Genomic DNA, 21832 nt, shown 5'->3' on the forward strand with positions numbered 1-21832 from the left:
TTAGCCTCTGAATCAGAGATTTGAGGTAATATTTGTTTTTTAACCTCTCTAATTCCTAGTATACCCATCTGCAAAACAGAGTTGTTGTGAGAACTAAATGGGATACTATACACAAAGCACCTGGGAAAGTCCAACAATAGTAGCTATTGCTGCTACAGTTACTAGATTCTGTTGTGAGGGTTTTATCTTCTTTCTGATTGTTAATTTTTTTTTTAAACTTTAGTGGAGCTGTGAAGATAGGGACAGGCAACTGGTCTCAATATGAGGGCAGGTCTAAAATGTCCCCTGGGCAGGTTCTTCCCTTTGGAGCCCCACCTACACCCTTTCCTCTAGTCCTTTGTATAGTGATTTGACACTCACCATCTTCACAAGGGGTATACAATGTCAAAGAGAGAAGGGCAGGTGAGGGAATAGGTCCATTAGTACCAGTTAGTACCAGACTGAGGGACCCTGAGTCACTCTGAGGGACTGTTTTAGGGCCTGAGCTCTTTAGACTCAAACTCTCTCTCAAGATATATAACAAGGTCCACAGTGTATGTGAAAAGCACTTATCAAAATTCTGTCCAGTTGACAGTGGGTGACAGTTTTCCTTGAAAGACACAGGACGGCAGAGGACATTTCACAGAGCATAGCCCTTACCTGAAAAGGAGCCCATCACCAGCCATGGCATAAATGACCCTTGGCATTGGGAAGAGGGAGCCCAGCAAGCTGACTGTCAGTCCTGCAACCGACCCAATAGCTACTACAAATTTTGCAGCATAGAAACCGTGAGCCACAAACATCTCCATGAGTGGGGATTCTGTGTCAATGGCGTAATATGGCACCATCAGAGTTAAGATCATGCTCACCTGTGAAAAGAAGAGAAGATATGGCTGGAGGTGGAGAAACTGACAGCATGGTAGATGGCCTGCAGGAGAAGAGGTCCTCTGGACCTGGAGGCAGAGCCTTGCACAGCAGTTTGGATCTACCACTGATTGGCATGTGGCTTTATTTTAGATCAGTTATTCAGCCTCTGGGGCTCTTGGCCTCCATTTCTTCTCACATGCAACTTTAGCGAACTGGTTCAAATAATGTCTAATATCTCTCTGTGGCCTTCTCATATCTGAGGAGTAAGTGTTTCTGCCCCATGAAATCAGAGCTACATGGATAGTGCAATGGGGACAGACACTACCAGATGGAAGGAGCTGTATCCAGGAAGGTCACTGCTAGCAGTGACCGTGAATAGCTGCCCTCAAGGACAAGACTCTCAGTTCTTTTATTCTTTCAGGGTCCTACAGGGCCTTATCTGTACTCCTTTTACTCCAAACACCCAAGATCAAAACTCCAAAGGTAAGCTCCTAGGAGGCCCATAACCAGTTAACAAATGGGACCACAATGCAGACTCATATTTCCATTTCCTCTCTCTAGCTCAGTTCTGGGGGTCATGCAGGCCAAGGAAGACAATATGGCATCAAGATGGAATCCAATCCTACCCTGGTAAGACCACGTGGCTTTGCTTAACCAGGGAATACTTGGCTGGGGGCTCCAGGACCTATCTTCCTTCACATGGCATAGATCTTCCATGACATTGGTCTTTCAGAATTGGCTCAAGAAAATGGAGCCACCAGTCATATGATCAGATATGAGTTCCCTCAGGCCTGTGAAGACCAATCCTGAACTAAGGGAGTTCAAAGCCTGAAAGGGAGAGGGTAGTCATAGGTAGACCGTTTCTTTGCCAGGTCCCCAGGAGCCAAGATCCTCTAGTGAAAATATGAGATACTAGGGAAGATAGCAAGATGTATCATCATAGTCTAGCAATTTGGGTTTTACCGCAATGATGGGGCCTGCTGACCAGTACAAGAGCAAGCAGCTCCCGAGGCAAAGCTAAAGCCCACATAGTCTAAAATAGAATGCTTCCCAGGGATACCACCACTTGCTACATTCCCTTTGGGGATGGGGTAGGGTTGGATTACAGCAAGGCACATTGAGTCTCCTGGCCATGTTAGATCAGGATGAGCAAAAATTTGGTAGAGGCATAGACTCATTCTGTAGTCTATAATGTTGCTCTTCTAAGAAAGGAACTGTGAGTATTGACTTTGTTGTGTGTGTGCTGCAAAGTCCCCTTCTGGAGAAGGGGAGGCATGAGGAAAGGGCAGAAAGCAAATGTAGAGCAGGGTGTCTCTGCTGCCCCTACTACCCTGCCACCTCTCCCTCAATTTTCTGCCCTCAGGGATAATCAAAGTGCGCATAGGATGAAGCCACTTGCACCTGTGTGTATAGAGGGAGGTGATAAATTGACCCATGCATAAAACATTTGTCTGGGCACTAAATTGCTCTCAACCATATCTAAGGATACTCTCCTGTTTTTGTTTGGCTTCTAGGACAATCCTGTTTTGCAGATTGCCTTAACCATGAATAGGTCAGACTTCCTTAATTGGTTGCTAAAGATGATTTTTTTTTTTGAATGAGGAATTGCAGGGCTGACAGGCTGCACCCCCAGCTGCTAGCTCTTTCCTAATCATGACCCAAGTCAGTAGGACCCTCAGGACATTGGAGCATTTGTGTGACCCCACACTTGATGGCTCAGCAGCCATCAGGTTCTCTCTGTTGCAAGGCACTTAGGGGATACTGGATATGGCTGAACAATCTCTGTGATAGAAATTGGAAGTGGGAGCTGGACGATGAAACATCAAAGATGTAGGAGGAGCGTCTCAGGGGTCCTGAGAGAGGAGGCTGAGGGCTTTACTCTGAGAGCCACCTTAGGCAGGGAAACCCCGAGGATGGATTTGAGATAGTGTGAAAAGATGGGGCAACAGACGAAAGAAATTGCATCTCCCCCACCCTAGGATGAAGGGGAAGAGAGTCTCCAGAGGACAATGGATTCTCTCTCCCCATTGCGGGAGCCTCGCCTCTTTGCTGCCGGGAAGCTCCCAGAAGACAGAGGAGCATTGAGGGCTGTGCACAGAGGCCACAGTGGCTCTGCTCGCACACCACCCGTTACTGCCAGCCTATGACCTGAGCTCCTTGGACGGCAGCCCACTCCCTGCACACCATGCCCTGGGACAGCGGCAGGAACTGTGAGCCTGGGTGCAGCGGGGGATGAGGGTGGGGACTCCAGAGGTGAAGGCCGAAAGGGTCTGGGGCTGCTCCTCTCCTGAGGGAAGTCCTGAGTTTCTTCTTGACATCTTGGCATCCAAATGCCCAGAAGGCAGAAGGCAAAGCCTACTTCCTTACAGAGGAGGGGACACAGTCCTAGAGCCACATTTTCAGGTTAAATATAAAAAGTCCAGGAGGAGGGTCTGTTCAGCATTTGGTACTCACAGACACGTAGGCTGTCAAGCAGATGACCAGGGAGGCAGTGATAGCGTAAGGGATGGACGTGTTAGGATTCTTGGCTTCCTCTCCGGTGGTGGCAATGATGTCAAAGCCAATGAAAGCATAGAAACATGTGGCCGCTCCTTGCAGCACCTGTAGGGATAATGGCATCTGTCAGGCTCAGGAGTTTAGGGCAGCACCAGGGCCTTCAATGTGGCACCCACAGTGGCCCAATGTCCTGCAGACGTTACTGAGTAGAGGAGGGGGTAACATGGTAGAGCTGGCACCGAACACCCAAGTTCTGGTCTCCTCTGCTTTCTCTCTGTGTGACTGAGCAATTTCCTCAGGTGTTAAGTGGAGATAAGAATTTTTTATGGCCAAATAAAAATTGGATCATTTAACACATTTGAATCCTTTTTTGGAAGCAAATGGGAGTATCAGTAAATCAATATATTGGCTATCTCTATGTCTTAGGGAACTCATTAGCTTTTATTTTCCTCCAACAGTTCTCAACCACAGCCATGGGCTATGTGGCTTAAGGATGTTTGTCGAGGGAGGGAGCTTCTGACATTTAGTGGAGGGGACTCAGATACTTCTGCACAAAGAAGAATTTTCCTGCCCCATGTCACGTTAGTGTCCCTGATAGATAATCTCTGTGAGTAACTTCCAGATCTGAAATGATATAAAAGATTTTCAGATCTTTAGATGTTCTGTTGCCTTCAAAGGGAAGACAGTAGAGACGGAGTTTGATTTTCTGTTCCTTTTGGAGGTTTAAGTGACCTAGCTGGGCATGAGGCAGGAGGTCAGAGCGAAGCTGGGGAGTGGGCATCCAGCCACATCTGCTGCATGTCTGTCTGTCAGAGCCTGAAAGCCTCCAAGGGCGATGGGGTCTACGTTAAGACATCAGTGAAAATTTTCCACTGAGGAATGTGTGACTTCCTTCTAAAGAATCTATTGAAATTTAAATGAGTTTTCCCCATCTCAGTATTTTCATTATTAGCTGGAAGTAAAAAATCTTCCTCTGAATACTCGGAGGATGTCCTTGTAGGGGAAGATGAGAGATTTTTTTTGGACTTGTGTGACTGGTTGAGGGGACAAGATGCAACCTCCAGAGGGGTCCAAGAAGTGAGGTCCCTGGTAGATTGGAATAGTTCCCCTGCTTTTTCTCTACATTCAACTTATAAATGATGTCATTCAAAGCCGAGCAGATGCTTGTCTAAAATTTTTGCCCTTACCTTACACACTAACTTCTTCATATGGAAAAACCAAGATACTGGATACTAGAACCTACAAGGTATATCAAAAAATTGAAGAGCTTCTTAAACCTTCAAAAGCAACCTTTGCTCATCTGTAAAATGAGCTAGTATCTTTTACAGTCCCTCCCAACAGAGATTCTAATGTTTCCATCCCTAGCCTAGCTAGGGGTTCTTACCCTCAGGGCAGGGACATTTAGGGGCTCTGCTGGGAAAGAGTTACATTTTTTTATTTTCAATAATTTCCAACTGGATGTTAGCATTTCTTTCCACCATGAATGCAGGTGACTCAGAGTACCTGTGATTTCTGTCACCAATAACAATCTGATATAATAATAGATATTAGTATTTAAAGCACTAATTAAGAAGCACATTGTTTTTGCATCACAATTAAAAATATTTATTACTCTATTTAAATATGATTGATTTGCCTCGAATTACTGCATAATTGGGTTCTTCATTGAAAATCCTAATTTTCATAAGGCGTCCATAAGCCTCATCAAACTGCAAAGGGGTCTATGGCACAAAAATTTAAGAATTCCTGTCTATTCTAATAAGTCAGGCAAAAACAACTTCCCAAACATAAGTGGTTCCATCTTGCGAGTGCTACTTTCTGGAAAGCAAGAGAGCTACTTTGCCTCCTGAAAAACCCTTCATGTCAGGGTATGGAAAGTGGATTTGGCTGCCAGACAAGGAGAGAAAACAGATTTCATCTCCCTATCCAGGGAGATTCACAGTCTTGAAATGGTGCTGGCTTTCACTTGTCTAGAACATATCACTGGTATTCAAGGATGAGCAGATGATGGGATTGCAGGCTCACTAGGTTATCCTGACCAAGCCAAGCCTCACTGTAAGACAGCTTCCAGAAAACAGGTCTTGCTTTCCTTTCCTTTAGCATCTTTCTTCCCTTCCACAGAGGAAGACAGGTAGACACTCAGCCATGGGCACATCCCACTCCTGTAAATCACACGGTACCTGGCACAGTAGCAGGTAAATTTGAATAATATCCTTAGAAAAAAGCAAGAGGTCTATGAACCACAATACATGAGGCATAATGGGGGACCCAGGGATGTGTAACCTGAAGAGTGGGAGGCTCTGTAGAAAGCATGGATACCTACGAATTTCTGAAGTACCGAGAGTATCACAGCTGAGGTGGAGGTGCCCTGTAGGCTCCAGAGGGGACTCCAGAGCCATGAATTTGTGGATTTTTGTTTATTAGAACAGTAGTCCTTGTAGACTGTCAGACCTGGTCTGGTTCTGCCACATATTAGCTTGATGATGTAGAACAGATTCCTAACCTCTTAATCCTTAAGTTTCTTTATCACTAAAAGGGAGATAATAATAACATGTAGTTCAATTTCAATGAATATTAACTTTTACCACCATTACTATTATTACTATTATAAATTTTTCTAGAGCAGATAAAACCCAAGAGAACAAATTCCTTCTCCTCCTATCTTTTTCTTTCTCCTCCTCTTCTTATTCTACTCTCCTTCATTTAGAACTGTCTCTCTCTCTCTCTCTGTCTCTCTCTCTCTCTCTATATATATATATAGAGAGAGAGAGGGGGGGGAGGGAGAGAGAGAGGGGGAGAGAGAGAGAGAGAGAGCGCGCTGCCATGTGTCAGGCACTGTGTTTGGTAATGGTGATAAAGTCATGAGCCAAAAGTACTCTGAACATGACCTTGGAAGATTTGAAGTCTGGAATATTTGGAGTCTGCAAGAACCTAAATGCAAACTTGACTGTAATAACAAACTGGAAAATATTATTAGGTATTTACATTATTTGGAAAACATAAATGCTTTTTATTTTCCAGATGAATGAAAGAATGGATGGCAATTATTGATAATGATTAGATACCAGAAAATTAAGTATTATCAAGCTGGGAAGAGAGAGAATGTTTATAAAGAGGATGTATGTGAGCCTGAATTTGCATCTATGGAATATGAAAAGCAATTAGAGTTGAAGAAAAACTGAACAGATCAAAGTTAGGACATCTGGAGGTTAGGACATCTGCATTAGGCAGTCAACAGAATTTAACTCGGATGATTCAAATGAAATGACATCAAAGAAGGGACTGTAGGTGAGTATGAACCAGTGTGTAAGGCAGGGTTAAGGAGCCAACTTGGGATGTTGAGGAAATAGTAAGATGGTATAATCCTAAGCCCAGAGGCAGGATAGAAGTGTGTTCCTGGATGCCATGGGGAGCTGGAGAGGTAGAACAGGGACTGCCAGTGTGGTTCCAGGGCTGGGAGGGAATGAGGAAGAAATCCCCTGGCCTTTTCCTCTTCTCGTCTTCTGCTCACCTGATAACATCTTCCACTGGCTAAACCCAACAGGAAGCAATGAGCAAGGAGTCTTCTGGAGCACAGGACAGAGCATGAGGGGTGGAGAATGGACCTGGGCAGTGGAGGCAAAGGGGCAAAGACCAGCACAGCTGCTAAGGTCAAGCATACCTGGCTAATTGAGACACAGATTAAATAAACAGATTATCAAAGGGAAGACAAAATTAGCAAAAAGGTTGCCTTTTTCCTTGAGTTAATTCAAATGAGTTTTTCTTCCCTGCAAATGGTAAATATAAAAGAGTCATGAAATGAGACTGTGTAGGTGCATCTCTACCCAAATAATCACTAAAACTGTTTTCCACGTCACTCTCTCCAGATCTCCTATCTGTCCGTTTATGATTAGGATACCTTTACATGCATGAAAGAATATGTGAGGTTCCCTGGGAGTGAGCATCTGGGAATACAATTGGTGAGTAAAGTGGTGTGTATGTGTGTGTGTGTGTGTGTGTGAGAGAGAGAGAATGCATGTGTTTGTGTGTTTCTGGGGTTATTGGTACTTTATCCTAATTCTTTCCTTTAGCGTCTTACATAATTTAGAAATTGTATTGACTTTTAAATTTGATGGCAAAACTGAAGTTGTTTTCCAAAGTAAGCTGGGTGATCCAGAATGGGTCCATGCCTCTAAGAGCTTTGTGGGGAAGCAGCATGTGCCTCAGTTGCTGGAAGGCTGTGGCTTACCTAGTTGTAAAAAACACAAGGTCACAGTGGCCTGCTACTCAGTGTGTGGGGTCCTTGAAAGCAGGCTCCCGTGCCTTGATGATATTTGAGAGGCATTAGGATGCGGTGGCCCTCCCATATTCTGTCATGGTCAGTCTGCCAGATGCCTGGGTGACAATTAGGCACCTTTACATAATTCACTTCCAAGGTACAAGACAAATTCCCACTTTAATAGCATTTTTCAACCACCCTCGTGCCCCAGCTCTATTAGCAGCCCATCCACCGTTGACACTGGAATGTGCTAATAGGTTCCAACAAATGGATTCAGATGTGGGGAACATGAGAAACAACTTTCCCTTTGTTTGGGAGGTTGTCAGAATTCCCCACACATGCTTGCTGCCGACCATTTTCCTGGGAGCTATTTGTGCTGGTAGAGTATCTTACGTGGTGAAAGAAAAACTGTAAGATAGCATCAAGAACAAATAACATAAAGGGAACACATATCCAACAATTTTCAGGGGATGAGAAATTGCAGATGGAAGCCGGGGTTCAGCTCAGGGCTGGAGTTACTTGATATAGGGGGAAAATGTTTGTTGTTCTTAAGCTCTTCAAGACCCAAGAAGCATTTGACCCAGACCTGTAAGTGAGTAAACCATTCCTTAAGCTATTTTCTTTGGAAGGAAGCAGTTGGAGCAGGGGAACTAGCAGGCTTGTGAGGACTGGCTGTTCCTTAACCCTTTTGAAGTTCTTGAGAATTATGTTTAATGTCATCCTTACAAATGCATCCTTACAAATGATGGCCCCAAAAAATGGTATTCCCCAGTCCCCGAAAAATGGTGATCCCCAGTCCATCCTACCCAAAGTAGATTGGAACTCTGCATTAGTCTCCCAGTCAGCAGTAGGGGTCAGGGTTTCCCAAAGGAGTGAAGAGTTCATGCAGCTGCTAAGTAGGAAATACACTCTTGTTGATATTTGTTAGGTAAGAATGGGAAATGTGTTTACTACCTCAGTGGATAATATGCTCATGAGAGGAGACCTTCAAAAATAGGATTTAAATTCACAGGGGCCTTGCTGGACTGGAAAAGTGACCTGAAACCAAAGTTGAGAAAGAATAGGGCCAGGCCCACGTACTAGGGAGGAAATGTACTCTGTAGCAATCCAAGGCCAAGCAGAGAGCAGAGAGGATGAGTCAGCAATGTCTTCACACTGGGCTGGGCCTCAGCCTCAGATGATACTTTTAGTCACAGTCACTAGGACATACACTTGAGTTCCCTTCAGGGTTAATGGATTTGCGCTGAAAATCCAAAATCCCAGTTAAGCTTTTTTGGTGACAATGACAAGTCTACTGAAGATAGTAGGTGTGTGTTGGAGGAGGTGGTAACCAAGGTGCAAAAAAAGACAATGGGTCCCACAGGTCCAAACCTGGGGTGGGGGGGAAATGGAGTAAATATGGGCATTGGCTCATCCAGGATGGGGATTGGATTTTCCTCTATTACAGTCCAGATCTGTGATCTTCAATTTTTAAAACCCGTTATTTTGGTCTAAGAGTGGAGATGGTCATACTTATTTTATAGAGCTCTTATGAAGATTAATTGAAACGTATATAAGAAAGAGTTTATCACACAGAAAATGGAAAACGGTAGGAAAGTCAGACTTCTTTTCTTTTTTTTTTATGCCTAAATTCTGATCTTCCCTTGGTACAGAAGCTGGTGGGAACCCCAGGACGAGGGACCCCTAAGGCTGACTTGATTACTACTTCCTTGACAAGGTGGTCCTTAATGGAGGAGGGCTGTGGAGCCCCTGAGAAGGGAAGAAGGGACCTCAAAAGAAAATCAAGACCCCAGAACAAAGCACCAGGGGAAAGAAAAGCCTACAAGGCTTGTTTAATCTCCTTTAGAGTGTGGAAAGAGCTTTTTCACAGAGGATATGAACTCTTTCTACTCTACCTGGGGCCTGAGCTACAGTGTGCGCCATGCAGGTGAGCCATTAGGAGGACTCTGGCAAGAAAAGAGCCCGATTATCTTTTAATGTTCCTCCCAGCTCCAAGATTCCAAGACTTTGTGAAAATTTAAAAATAAATAGAACATGCCACATGAATTACCTTATTATTTTATTGTTTTAAAGAAGACTTACAACAAGGTACTTGATAAAGTAGAAAAGAGCTTGGGAGTCACACAGAACTGGGCGGGAACTTTAGTCCTGGAACTGACTGGCTAAGTGAGATCAGGTAGGTTACCCCACATAGGCTGCCCCACAGCTGGTCAGGGGTGAGTTTCTCTGCACCCTGCATTCTCTGCTTTTAAGTTGGGGCTAACATCACCCGCTTTGAAGTATTATTAAAAGAGAGATAATATTCAAAAGTGTGATTCCAGCATTCAACAGGGTAGTCAGTAAGTGCCAGCTCTTTTCCTCTCACCACCATAACTATTTGTAACTGCAAGAATGTACGCATAAAAACAGCTAAGGTTTTGTTCTTGTTTGAAAGCATTTGGTGCAATTTGTTTTTCTGCTGATACGAAGAGAATACCAGGAGCACGAAGGTTAACTGATGCCAAAGTCTTGTACGAAATCCATGACCCGATAATTTCTTATGTTGTTAAGAAAATGGTGAGAACATTTTCATGAACTATAAGAAAAAAATGCAATTGAATTCCAGGAAAACATTCTCTCTTTTCACTTTTACATTTTGTTGTTTCTTTTATGTGATAGGAAGGGAACAATTTGTATCATAAGAAAATAAAGATGTGGAAATGCAGAATAGGGTCAACAGTATTTCTTTGTCTCTTCTTCTGGTTTTAACCAGTTTCATTGTTTTTTCATTTCAGAAGGGAGTGATGAACTTGGTGGTTCTGCGGAATTTTTATAGATAAGCACAAAGATAGAAATTTTGAATTAAATTGCTCCCTTGCTTGTTTCTCTGCATTGAACAGCATGGCACAGTTCAGAATAAACAGAAGTTATTTTGAGTGTTCTCCAAGAGTGATTTCGGATCCCTGGACATCTTGGAGGGAAACCAGTTTAAGCAAAAGCTACACAAGCAAAGCCAGTAGACTCTTGGACTTGCATTTTTGCCCCCAGAACTAAGCAGACTCTTCTCTCTTGGCCTCTGGTTATTCATTCTTTTGTCAGATGAGGGAATAGGACCAGAGGACCTCTAAGATTCCTGCCAGCTGAAAATTCTCTAGAGGATTTATGTTCTACCATCAAAAAAAAAAAAAAAAGCTTGTGAATTTTACCAATAAATCCCAAAATGAGCATTTTTAGTTATACTAGAGAAAGAAACCAGACACAACTTAGAACCACCTGTCATTGTAAGGAATTTGCCACTCTGACCTTCTCATTTGGGTTTAACATAAACCACACCACCAGATCATGGGGATGAGACCTGAAAATGTCCTTTGGTCTAGCCTGCTCTCTTGCCAACTCCCTGACAACACTAGGTAGATTTCTCTGCTGTGAACCATGCCTCTGGAATGGAATTTACAACCAGCCCTCCAATGAGCCAGCTCAAATGCCCTCAGACTTTCAGCGGGTCAAATGTTGGGACTGGATTAAAAACTGTCCTTTGCCTAATTTTATACCAAGGCAAGCCTCATCCTTCCCTTTTGCGTCCACTCTCCCTGGCTTCCTTTACTGCCTTGTCTGTTTATTTATGTGCCTGTTTGTCTTAGTAGACTGTAACAGACTTCTACAGAACTGAGCTGTTCTTGTACAGGCTTTGGAGTCCACAGTCCTGGTTTTGGGTCCTGATTCTGCTACTTACACAGTGTGCTTAATAGCAAGTCCTTTGTCTTCTCCAAGCATCTTTTCTTTTTCTTTTTAAAATGTGTATCTTTAAAAAATTTTTTTTAGTTGTTGATGGACCTTTATTTATTAATAAGTGGTACTGAGAATCGAACCCAGTGCCTTACACATGCTAGGCAAGTGCTCTAGCACTGAGTCACAACCCCAGCTCTCCAAGTGTGTTTCCTTTTTTTTTTAAAATTTTTTATTGTTGGCTGTTCAAAACATTACATAGTTCTTGATATATCATATTTCACAATTTGATTCAAGTGGGTTATGAGCTCCCATTTTTACCCCATATACAAATTGCAGAATCAGCCCTGACTGTAAATATTTTCCTCTTGAGATTATTGGGATGATGAAATGAAATATCAAATGCAGAGTACTTTGCACTATGTTCGGCATATTGCAAGTGGCCACATCGGTGGGGTCATTATTATTATTTGTATAGAATAGAATCATGATAGATGTTTGTGAAACAAATACATTTTAAAAAAAGCCATTTCTTCAGAACATTCCAATTAAATTTAGATTATAAGGATGAAGAGGGTGCCATGAGAATTATGGAACAGAGCAGCATTTTCTTGAAAATATGTCTTAGACGGATCTCAGGGTGGGAGACAGACAACATCTACAGGGCTTTAGGAATGAACTCACCCCTGACCAGCCATGGGGCAAGAACTGGCCTTCCGCCCAGTACTTTCCATTGATGAAGAAGAGGCCTGCGATCATGATGAACACCCACACTGCCAGGTTCAGCACATTGAGCACGTTGTTGAAGCCCACGGAATTCTTCACCCCCAGAGCGACAATGATGGTCACAATGACAGCAATCACCAGAGCCAGAAGGTCTGGGTATGATTCTTCACCTTTCCCTAGAGCAGAGGGACAGGGTTTAGTATTGTCCAGAGGGAAGAAAGGGTCAGGCCAACTCCTGACCCATCCTATGTTCCTGCACTCAGCTCTGTCCCTCCAAGTGATGGTCAGTCTGTAGGGAGGAGAAGGAACTCTGTGTGTGTGAGTATGTGTGTGTGTGTGTGTGTGTGTGTGTGTGTACACATGCCTATGCTGCGGTCTACAAGCAAATATAAGTGTCCATCAGGTAAGATGACCTGATATCCTGGACCCAAAATTGGGATGTGTGATGTGACAGTTATGGCAGTATCTATGGAAACATGGCGCAGAGTATTTGAAATCAGGACAGTGCTAGACCCAAAAGGCTCTACAAAGAAACTATTAGAGCTAATAAATGAATTCAGCAAAGTGGCAGGATATAAAATCAACACGCATAAATCAAAGGCATTCCTGTACATCAGCGACAAATCCTCTGAAATGGAAATGAGGACAACCACTCCATTCACAATATCTTCAAAAAAAATAAAATACTTGGGAATCAACCTAACAAAAGAGGTGAAAGACTTATACAATGAAAACTACAGAACCCTAAAGAGAGAAATAGAAGAAGATCTTAGAAGATGGAAAAATATACCCTGTTCATGGATAGGCAGAACTAACATCATCAAAATGGCGATATTACCAAAAGTTCTCTATAGGTTTAATGCAATGCCAATCAAAATCCCAACGGCATATCTTGTAGAAATAGAGAAAGCAATCATGAAATTCATATGGGAAAATAAAAGACCCAGAATAGCAAAAACAATGCTAAGCAAGAAGTGTGAATCAGGCGGTATAGCAATACCAGACTTCAAACTATACTACAGAGCAATAGTAACAAAAACAGCATGGTACTGGTACCAAAACAGGCGGGTGGACCAATGGTACAGAATAGAGGACATAGAAACCAATCCACAAAACTACAACTATCTTATATTTGATAAAGGGGCTAAAAGCATGCAATGGAGGAAGGATAGCATCTTCAACAAATGATGCTGGGAAAACTGGAAATCCATATGCAACAAAATGAAACTGAATCCCTTTCTCTCGCCATGCACAAAAGTGAATTCAAAATGGATCAAGGAGCTTGATATCAAATCAGAGACACACCGTCTGATAGAAGAAAAAGTTGGCTACGATCTACATACTGTGGGGTCGGGCTCCAAATTCCTCAATAGGACACCCATAGCACAAAAGTTAATAACTAGAATCAACAAATGGGACTTACTCAAACTAAAAAGTTTTTTCTCAGCTAAAGAAACAATAAGAGAGGTAAATAGAGAGCCTACATCCTGGGAACAAATCTTTACTCCTCACACTTCAGATAGAGCCCTAATATCCAGAGTATACAAAGAACTCCAAAAATTAGACAATAAGATAACAAACAACCCAATCAACAAATGGGCCAAGGACCTGAACAGACACTTCTCAGAGGAGGACATACAATCAATCAACAAGTACATGAAAAAATGCTCACCATCTCTAGCAGTCAGAGAAATGCAAATCAAAACCACCCTAAGATACCATCTCACTCCAGTAAGATTGGCAGCCATCATGAAGTCAAACAACAACAAGTGCTGGCGAGGATGTGGGGAAAAGGGTACACTTGTACATTGCTGGTGGGACTGCAAATTGGTGCAGCCAATTTGGAAAGCAGTATGGAGATTTCTTGGAAAGCTGGGAATGGAACCACCATTTGACCCAGCTATTCCCCTTCTTGGTCTATTCCCTAAAGACCTAAAAAGAGCATGCTACAGGGACACTGCTACATCGATGTTCATAGCAGCTCAATTCACAATAGCAAGACTGTGGAACCAGCCCAGATGCCCTTCAATAGACGAATGGATAAAAAAAAATGTGGCATTTATACACAATGGAGTATTACTCTGCATTAAAAAATGACAAAATCATAGAATTTGCAGGGAAATGGATGGCATTAGAGCAGATTATGCTAAGTGAAGCTAGCCAATCCCTAAAAAACAAATGCCAAATGTCTTCTTTGATATAAGGAGAGTAACTAAGAACAGAGTAGGGACGAAGAGCAGGAGAAGAAGATTAACATTAAACAGAGATGAGAGGTGGGAGGGAAAGGGAGAGAAAAGGGAAATTGCATGGAAATGGAAGGAGACCCTCAGGGTTATACAAAAGAACATACAAGAGGAAATGAGGGGAAAGGGAAAAATAATACAAGGGGGAGAAATGAAGGTCAATAGAGGGGGTAGAGAGAGAAGAGGGGAGGGGAGGGGAGGGGAGGGGGGATAGTAGAGGATAGGAAAGGTAGCAGAACACAACAGACACTAGTATGGCAATATGTAAATCAATGGATGTGTAATTGATGTGATTCTGCAATCTGTATATGGGCTAAAAATGGGAGTTCATAACCCACTTGAAGCAAAGTGTGAAAGATGATATATCAAGAACTATGTAATGTTTTGCACAACCAACAATAAACAAAAAAATAAATAAATAAACAATATTTTTAGCAAATAAAAAAAATTAAAAAAAAAAAAAGAAATCAGGACAGTGCTAGAACCTTTGGGATATATCTAGAGGTCTAACATGTTCTTTGAAAATGGTTTTATCTTCATGGTGGTTAATTTCCTAGTGTGTAAAATTTCCATTACCTTCCAACAATCTTTTATTAACAAATTAAAAAATTCCTGTCTCTCAGCTATCCTACTCCTCCGTCTATATCCAAAGGACTTAAAAACAGCATACTACAGGGACACAGCCACATCAATGTTTATAGGAGCACAATTCACAATAGCTAAAATGTGGAACCAACCTAGATGCCCTTCAGTAGATGAGTGGATAAAGAAAATGTGGATATATACACAATGGAATATTATTCAGCATTAAAAGAGAATAAAATCATGGCATTTGCAGGTAAATGAATGGAGTTGGAGAATATAATGCTGAGTGAAGTTATCCAGTCCCCCCAAACCAAATGCTGAATGTTTTCTCTGATTTAAGGATGCTGAGTCATAATGGGGGTGGGGGGTTGATGGGAGAAATAAATGAACTTTAGATAGGGCAAAGAGGAGGGAGGGGCCATGGGGGTAGGAAAGACGTGGAATGAGATGGACATCATTACCCTAAGTACATGTATGAAGACATGAATGGGTGACTCTACTTTGTGTACAACCAAAAATATGAACAATTGTGCTCTATATGTGTAACACGAATTGTAATGCATTCTGCTGTCATATATAACAAATTTAAAAAAATACACTGAAAAAAAATGCATGTCTCTGAAAACAATTTTAAGAGGAATTTTCTTTCGATTCGTGGGGATGTAATTGTAGAGAGAAAATGACCAGCACACAGGACCTGCCTGCTTAGTGTTGCCCATTGGTCAGTGAACTCCTGCCCTCTATAGAGTAGAAAAGGCACTGCTGCTGCAGGCATCTATGGAATATAAATGAATTTTGTGCTTAGATTTGGGTCCTGAATTTTAGCTGTGCTTTGGCCAACAGCCAGTGGTGTGGCCTTGGGCGTGTTGTCTTGTGCTGGACCTCATCTGTAAAGTTTAGGAGATGGATGACTGAATTTTGGGCCATGTCACTCCTAAATTTTCTGAGATCAGTATATGGCACAGGCACAGTCTGCGTACTTTTTATTTTGTCATGGTATCTCGGTGCTCAGCATTTTTGTCAGTTTTTCTGACACTGAATTTAAATGACTTGTCACAGCCACAGACTCATTCCTTGGGAGTTTGGAGGAAAGGCTGCAAGACTTCCTCACTTACAGGTTAATTTCCACAACTTTGAAAGGATGGAAAGTGAGTGGCAGGTGACAGATGGAGCCTGAGGTCTTGTGGTATGCTAGGTGTTTCACTGTCATTCAGCTCTATTACCCTTCCTTGACCTTTGCTAGAATGGAATTCATTTTAAACATTTTATTTTAAATTTGCTTACTTATGAAAATCTGAAAAATATATTCTGATGAAGCTACCAGAGAAGTTCTTTCCAGTTCTTTTTTCTGAGTTTGTTTTGTTTTATATAGTCATTGACATGGTGCATGTATGGTGCTTTTTATATCCCTTTATATGGGGACATTATGTTAAAATATATTTCATATTATTATCACAGGCTTCCTTAATCATCTTTTTAATTGTTATGTGCATAATATGTACAATTTACTTACTTATTTGTTCCATTAAAGAATATTTAGGCTCTTTCTAATTTTTTGATTATTATAGGTTCAGCTTCCCTAATCCAAAATTCCAAAATCTTAAATGCTGAAGAATTTGAAACTTTTTGAGTCCTGACATGATTTTGCCACAGTGGAAAAAAATCACACTATGAAACTTTGTTTCATGCATGAATATATTAAAAATATTTAATGAAGCTATCTTTGGGTTATATATATAAGGCATCTATGGAACATAAATGAATTTTGTGCTTAGATTTGGGTCCTGTTGCCAAGATATCTCATTAAGTATTGGCAAATAATCCCAAGTCTGAAAAAATCCATAATTCAAAAAATTCTGATCTCAAGCATTTCAGACAAGAGATACTCAACCTTTTTAAAAATAAGGCTGTAAAGAACAACTTTTTATATAAAGTGTTCAGAGAAGTTAGAAAAATTTTCTTAGTATGAAGAATTTGCAAAACCAAAAAGAAGCAGGTGAGGTTCTTGATACATTTTGCCAAATTACAGTCTGAAAGAGGAATCCATTTGTTTGGCTCAGTAAATTTGCATGTTGGGGAAAGAGGCTACAGCATTCTCACCCAGTCCATTGAGGGTTCCCACGCTGTTCACCATCCAGCGACTGATGGTGTGGTTTGCCAGTGAGTCAAACATGCTGCTCAGAGCACTGGCGCCAGCTGCAGTGCCAATCAGGTACTCCAGGATCAGGTTCCAGCCAATGAAAAATGCCACAAATTCACCAACAGTGACATAGCTGTAGGTGTAGGCAGATCCTGTGGTTTTGGGCACTCGGACTCCAAACTCTGCGTAGCACACACCTGCAAAGGACAAACACACACAGATGGTGGACTTCAGGAGTGAACTCACTTTTTAGTGGCTAACAATCTTGGGTGGAAGATATTGTGGATCTCTGGGATTTTAGAACAAATACACAAAGTTTTATGTACCAGTCATGTGTCACCTAGTAGTGGGACACTTTCTGAGAAATGTGTTAGGTGATTTTGTTGTACGAACATTAGAGAGCTTATTTTCATGAACCTAGATGGTATAAGCTACTACGTACTGAGGTTATATGACATTTATAAGTATATATATGTCTATATCTATATATGAAATAGCTGGTTTACAAGAGGAAATGATATGATCGAGAGGTGCAGTAAATACAGTATGAGGCTATTGCTCATGTAACACAGCCTACTGTTTTACAGTAACCATTTTTTTATAAGTAGAAGGAGTACAGTCTAAAACACAGATAAACAATATGATATATTAAAAACACAAGCTAGTGACATAGTCATTTATTTTCATTACAAAGTATCATGTTCAGTTCATAATCATATGTGCTATATACTTATAAGCTTGGCAGGGCAATAGGTTTGTGTATACCAGTATCCCCACCAACATGTGAGTAAATGTGTTGCACTACAGATATTGAACCATTATGACAACTATGATGTAATTGATTGATAGGAAATATTCGGCTCCATTATAATCTATGACACCCCAGTCATATATGTGCTCTCTCATTCACCAAAACCTCATTATGGGACACATGACTGGACATGAATTAATTCTACACTAATGTTAGCCAATTCCAATCTCATTTCCAAAACACTTTTAAGTGGAATGTCTGGGAAGGCACACAGAACTAATTCTACAGAACTATTAAAAACTGATCTTTATTTAGAAAATTTCCCCTTTGTGTGTTGTCTCTGTTGTATTCCTTAGGTGACAAAAATCCTGAGTTACTTGGACCTAATTCAGTGTGGTCTCTCCAATGGCACCAGTGGGCAATAACATTCTTTTTTCTTAAAAATTTTTTTTTAGTTGTCAATGGACCTTTATTTTATTTATTTATATGCAGAGCTGAGAATAGAGCCCAGGGCCTCACACATATTAGTCAAGTGCTTTTTACCACTGAGTTACAACCCCAGCCCCCTGCAATAACATTCTTCTCATTCAGTGTTGACATGTTATAGAAGATACTCCTCATTTGAGAGTGATGCTTTAAGCAGCCTGTGAAAATGCTTTACTGTATCAAGGGGGTAAATAAAAATATAGTTATTAATAAGGAAGTTAGCACATGCAGATTATAATTTGACAAACACTTTTGGAGTGCTCTGCAGAGTGTTAAGCACTAGGAATAAGAAACGCACATGCTGTGTACCCCTACCTTCAGGGGAAGATATGCCATAAAATCAGTGCACATGGTTGGCTGTACACACCCAACAGTGTGGAAACGCAGGAGAACAACGAGAGCCGAGATGTGAGATGTGTACTCAGTTGTTTGAGGTCTAGGGAGGAATTCATTGGATAAAAAAGAGATAAAGACATGGCAGAGAGAGACAGTGTGAAGCATTTGGGTGGAGGAGCCATGTACATGGGGTTATCAGGAGATGAGTCTGGAGGGAAGCAGAAGCTGTACATTTTCCAAAGCAGGTTCAGGGCCTCTTTTCATCAGATCATCCACTGAACCCTAATTTCCAGGGGGATTTGCAATTTAACAAGCACCTCAGTAATGCTCTTGTTCACTTACATTTGAAAAATATCAGAACATTTCTTTATTCTTCAATGTGATTAGAGATCAAATTAGAAAAAAAAAAAACTGAGCATGCACCAAACTTCTGGAAGCTGGCAACTTCTTTTGGCTGGCTGCGAATTCTGGTGTGGGGCCAGTGGGAGCACAGAGTGGGACAGCTTGGAGAAACACCAGGAGTTGGACAGATGTAGGCCGATGTATGTGGAACTCAAACTTTACCTTCAGTCCCCATTTTATTAAGGGTCAACCCTGAGGTTCTCTCATCACAAACCAGGGAACAATAGTTCACTCTTTTGTGAATAAAGAGAGCAAGTTTCTTCTCCTTTTGAAGGGGGTGAAATCAATGCAAGGAAGTGAAAACAGAGATGTCAAAAGCAGTGACACAATACACGATTCAATGTGATGTAATCTCTCTTCCTTCCCCTCGGTTGCTTCAGTTGTGAAGATGTCCCTATGGAAGAAACGCTGTACCTGTTAGGCTGGGCTCCTGTCTCCTTGACACCCCTTCAGATTCAGTTTCCTTCTTTGTAAAAGAAAAGTATTATACAAGATGCTGTCATAAGGGTCTCCGAACTCTGACACTCTAGAGTTCTATATGTTGTATTGAATCTTGCTGCAAAATATGCTGAGCATAACTTTTCTTCTGTTTTTAAGTTAACTCTTATCTATCAATTACTAAATTGTCCTGTATTATGCAGATGCTCTTGGGGATAGTCAAGCCCTTTGTCCCCACATTAAATGGCCCAGGTTGCTATTTAGTTTTAGTTCCTATGTCCTCCCCCAACTTTGAAAAATAACTTTTCTGTTTCCTTCCTTGATGTCAGACTGTCAGTTTTTACTTCTTGTTACTGTTGTGGTGCTTACCTGGAGCAGTCAGACCACCTCTTTTCTAAATTGCTGCTTCTGACACAGGATGTTTAAATTGTTAGAGTGAGTCTAGAATTAAGAGGAAATGGTCTTTGAAGGAAGGCCTGAAGAACTCTGTCATGAGGAGAGTAGAGAGTATGCATTAAGTATGAGGACCTAATGATATTTTCTTGAAAGCCTAGAGACTTTGTGTTAGCTTCTGAGTTCTTGGGTATTGAGTTTGCACATACAGATTGTGTTGATCTACTAGTTCTGGGTGAGGAAGTGATTAGGAGGCAACTAATTTCTTTTTTTGATGTAGCTTTATCCAATAATCCCTGTATACTATGAGCTTATTCTCTCTACCCATTTGAACTTCCTAAAAACGTTCAAGGCTCATAAATAGAATTTTTTTTTCCAAGTGATGCTTTGAAACAGCATTGATTTGACTGTAGATTTAATTTGGAGAGCCTGTGAGTATTGTGGAGTTTGTGCAATCAAATATTCCCTCCATAATATTTGATCTTCTAATTAAATGTAAAAACACCCAATTCACCATTAGACCCCACTTGTTGAGGGTAATTTAGTTGAAAGCCAAGTCTTCCATAGGTCTTGGGAAGGGACCAGTCCTTTGCTGTCCTGAGTCAGAGGAAGAGGACCTGACTATGCATGGTTTAAGCAGTCTTTGGAATCTCAGTCATTCATTTCACAAGGTCCTGGGGGAACCTGGTGACTATAGAGTGGGGAGAACAGGGAGAAGGTCAATCAGTCAGTAACCATAGAACACAATTTCTGTTTCAAGAAATTCTTCTTTAGACACATCTTAAGTGATCTTCTAGTGTTTTCAATTCCTTCTGATTTGTTTGTATGCAGGAATCCAGGCTTCCAGTGGGTAGGCACCAGAGATTATCTAACTGGTCATTGAAACTTAATGGAGAAGTGAAAGTTTACAAGCCCAAATATCCTTGATAAAACTGGAAATTTTGTCAGTCAATCAACCATTTAAAAATAGCTGATGCATGAGAGAGATACATTTAAAAATATCCTTCTAATTTCAATAAAAAATAAAAACTATGGAAAGGGAAACCTGGTTTTCTTCTTAGATTACCTAGTAACTGAATGTCCAAGACTAGGTTTCTTACCCCTCTCGTGGGTGAAATGAAGAGACTTACTCGATAAGCTTTAGAGTCTCTTCTATAGTGCATCCTCCTTGGGTTTCACAACTAGAGTCAACTTTTATCATCTGGGCCAATGGGGGAAGCCTATAGAAAATACTGCCAAGCTGTGGTTATCACAAAGGCAGAACATTCTGCTAGGAAATCTTTGGGTGCATCTATGATTCTCATAATGATTGTGGTCACTTGTGGCATTAAACGGTCAGGGGCCTGGGCTGCTAGACATTCTGTGAATAATGTCCCAGAGCATAAAGCACTGTCTTATGTTTTACATGACTTCTGAAGGTTCCAATGGACATTCATTTAAGTAAAAATCTGTTCACAGTTTCTGAACCTGAAAGTATCTCTATTTACATATAAACTTTTTTTTTTTTTAGCATGGCTTTATATGCATTTTCTAGGACTGTAACAGCGGGATCAATTGAGGGACAGCTGGAACTTATTTTCTTTGGAATTTATCAAGACTTGGTCATCATTTTGGAAAACGACATTGTCAACACAACATCACTCACAGTCTCTGAGCATCACATATACACCCAGGTGAGTGTGCGTTTGTGACAATTGTATTCATAGTGGCTCTACAAATGACTGCAAGCCTCTGACAGCTTCATTATGTCTCCTAATGTACTTGGGACCCAGCGTTCACACAATGAAATAAATATTGTTTTTATTAGAAATTTGCTTATCTTTCATGCTCAGGGCATGATTTTTTTTTGAAGAATTAAATGGATAGGAACATAGCATTATCTCTAGTTTTCATTCCAGAATACTAAGGGAAGCATTACACAGTGTTTATTAAGAGCTGTTTTAGCTGTACTAGAACAGAGAATCACTATTCTAACTGAGAAATAAATGTATAAAGAATCTTTACTTCGTTTGAGAATACAGTAAAAA

The 21832-nt window shown here is 41.2% G+C and overlaps 1 protein-coding gene and 1 long non-coding RNA gene across 3 annotated transcripts in view; one reads left to right on the forward strand and one right to left on the reverse strand.

The window, feature by feature from the left end:
• Positions 1 to 21832, reverse strand: part of Slc7a14 (solute carrier family 7 member 14) — a 114050-nt gene that overhangs the window by 23371 nt on the left and 68847 nt on the right. The window contains exons 3-6 of the mRNA XM_046422969.2: positions 16960 to 17196; positions 11990 to 12207; positions 3301 to 3447; positions 640 to 848 (exon numbers count right to left, since the gene is read on the reverse strand). Of these exons, the coding sequence (XP_046278925.1) occupies positions 640 to 848; positions 3301 to 3447; positions 11990 to 12207; positions 16960 to 17196 (811 nt within the window). The remainder of the gene's footprint in view (positions 1 to 639; positions 849 to 3300; positions 3448 to 11989; positions 12208 to 16959; positions 17197 to 21832) is intronic.
• LOC131423338 (uncharacterized) lies at positions 2901 to 21509 on the forward strand. 2 transcript variants are annotated; one of them, XR_009224748.1, is made up of 4 exons: positions 2901 to 3056; positions 6364 to 6630; positions 7209 to 7301; positions 21316 to 21509. It is a non-coding gene; the product is annotated as an uncharacterized LOC131423338 (long non-coding RNA). The 2 variants fall into 2 exon arrangements; XR_009224747.1 differs by lacking the exon at positions 21316 to 21509 and adding an exon at positions 9253 to 9683.

The sequence above is a fragment of the Marmota monax genome, unplaced genomic scaffold (assembly GCF_021218885.2).
Source record: "Marmota monax isolate L192 unplaced genomic scaffold, Marmota_monax_Labrador192_F-V1.1 WCK01_AAM20220418_F8-fsc00110, whole genome shotgun sequence".
In the NCBI taxonomy this organism is placed as follows: Eukaryota; Metazoa; Chordata; class Mammalia; order Rodentia; family Sciuridae; genus Marmota; species Marmota monax.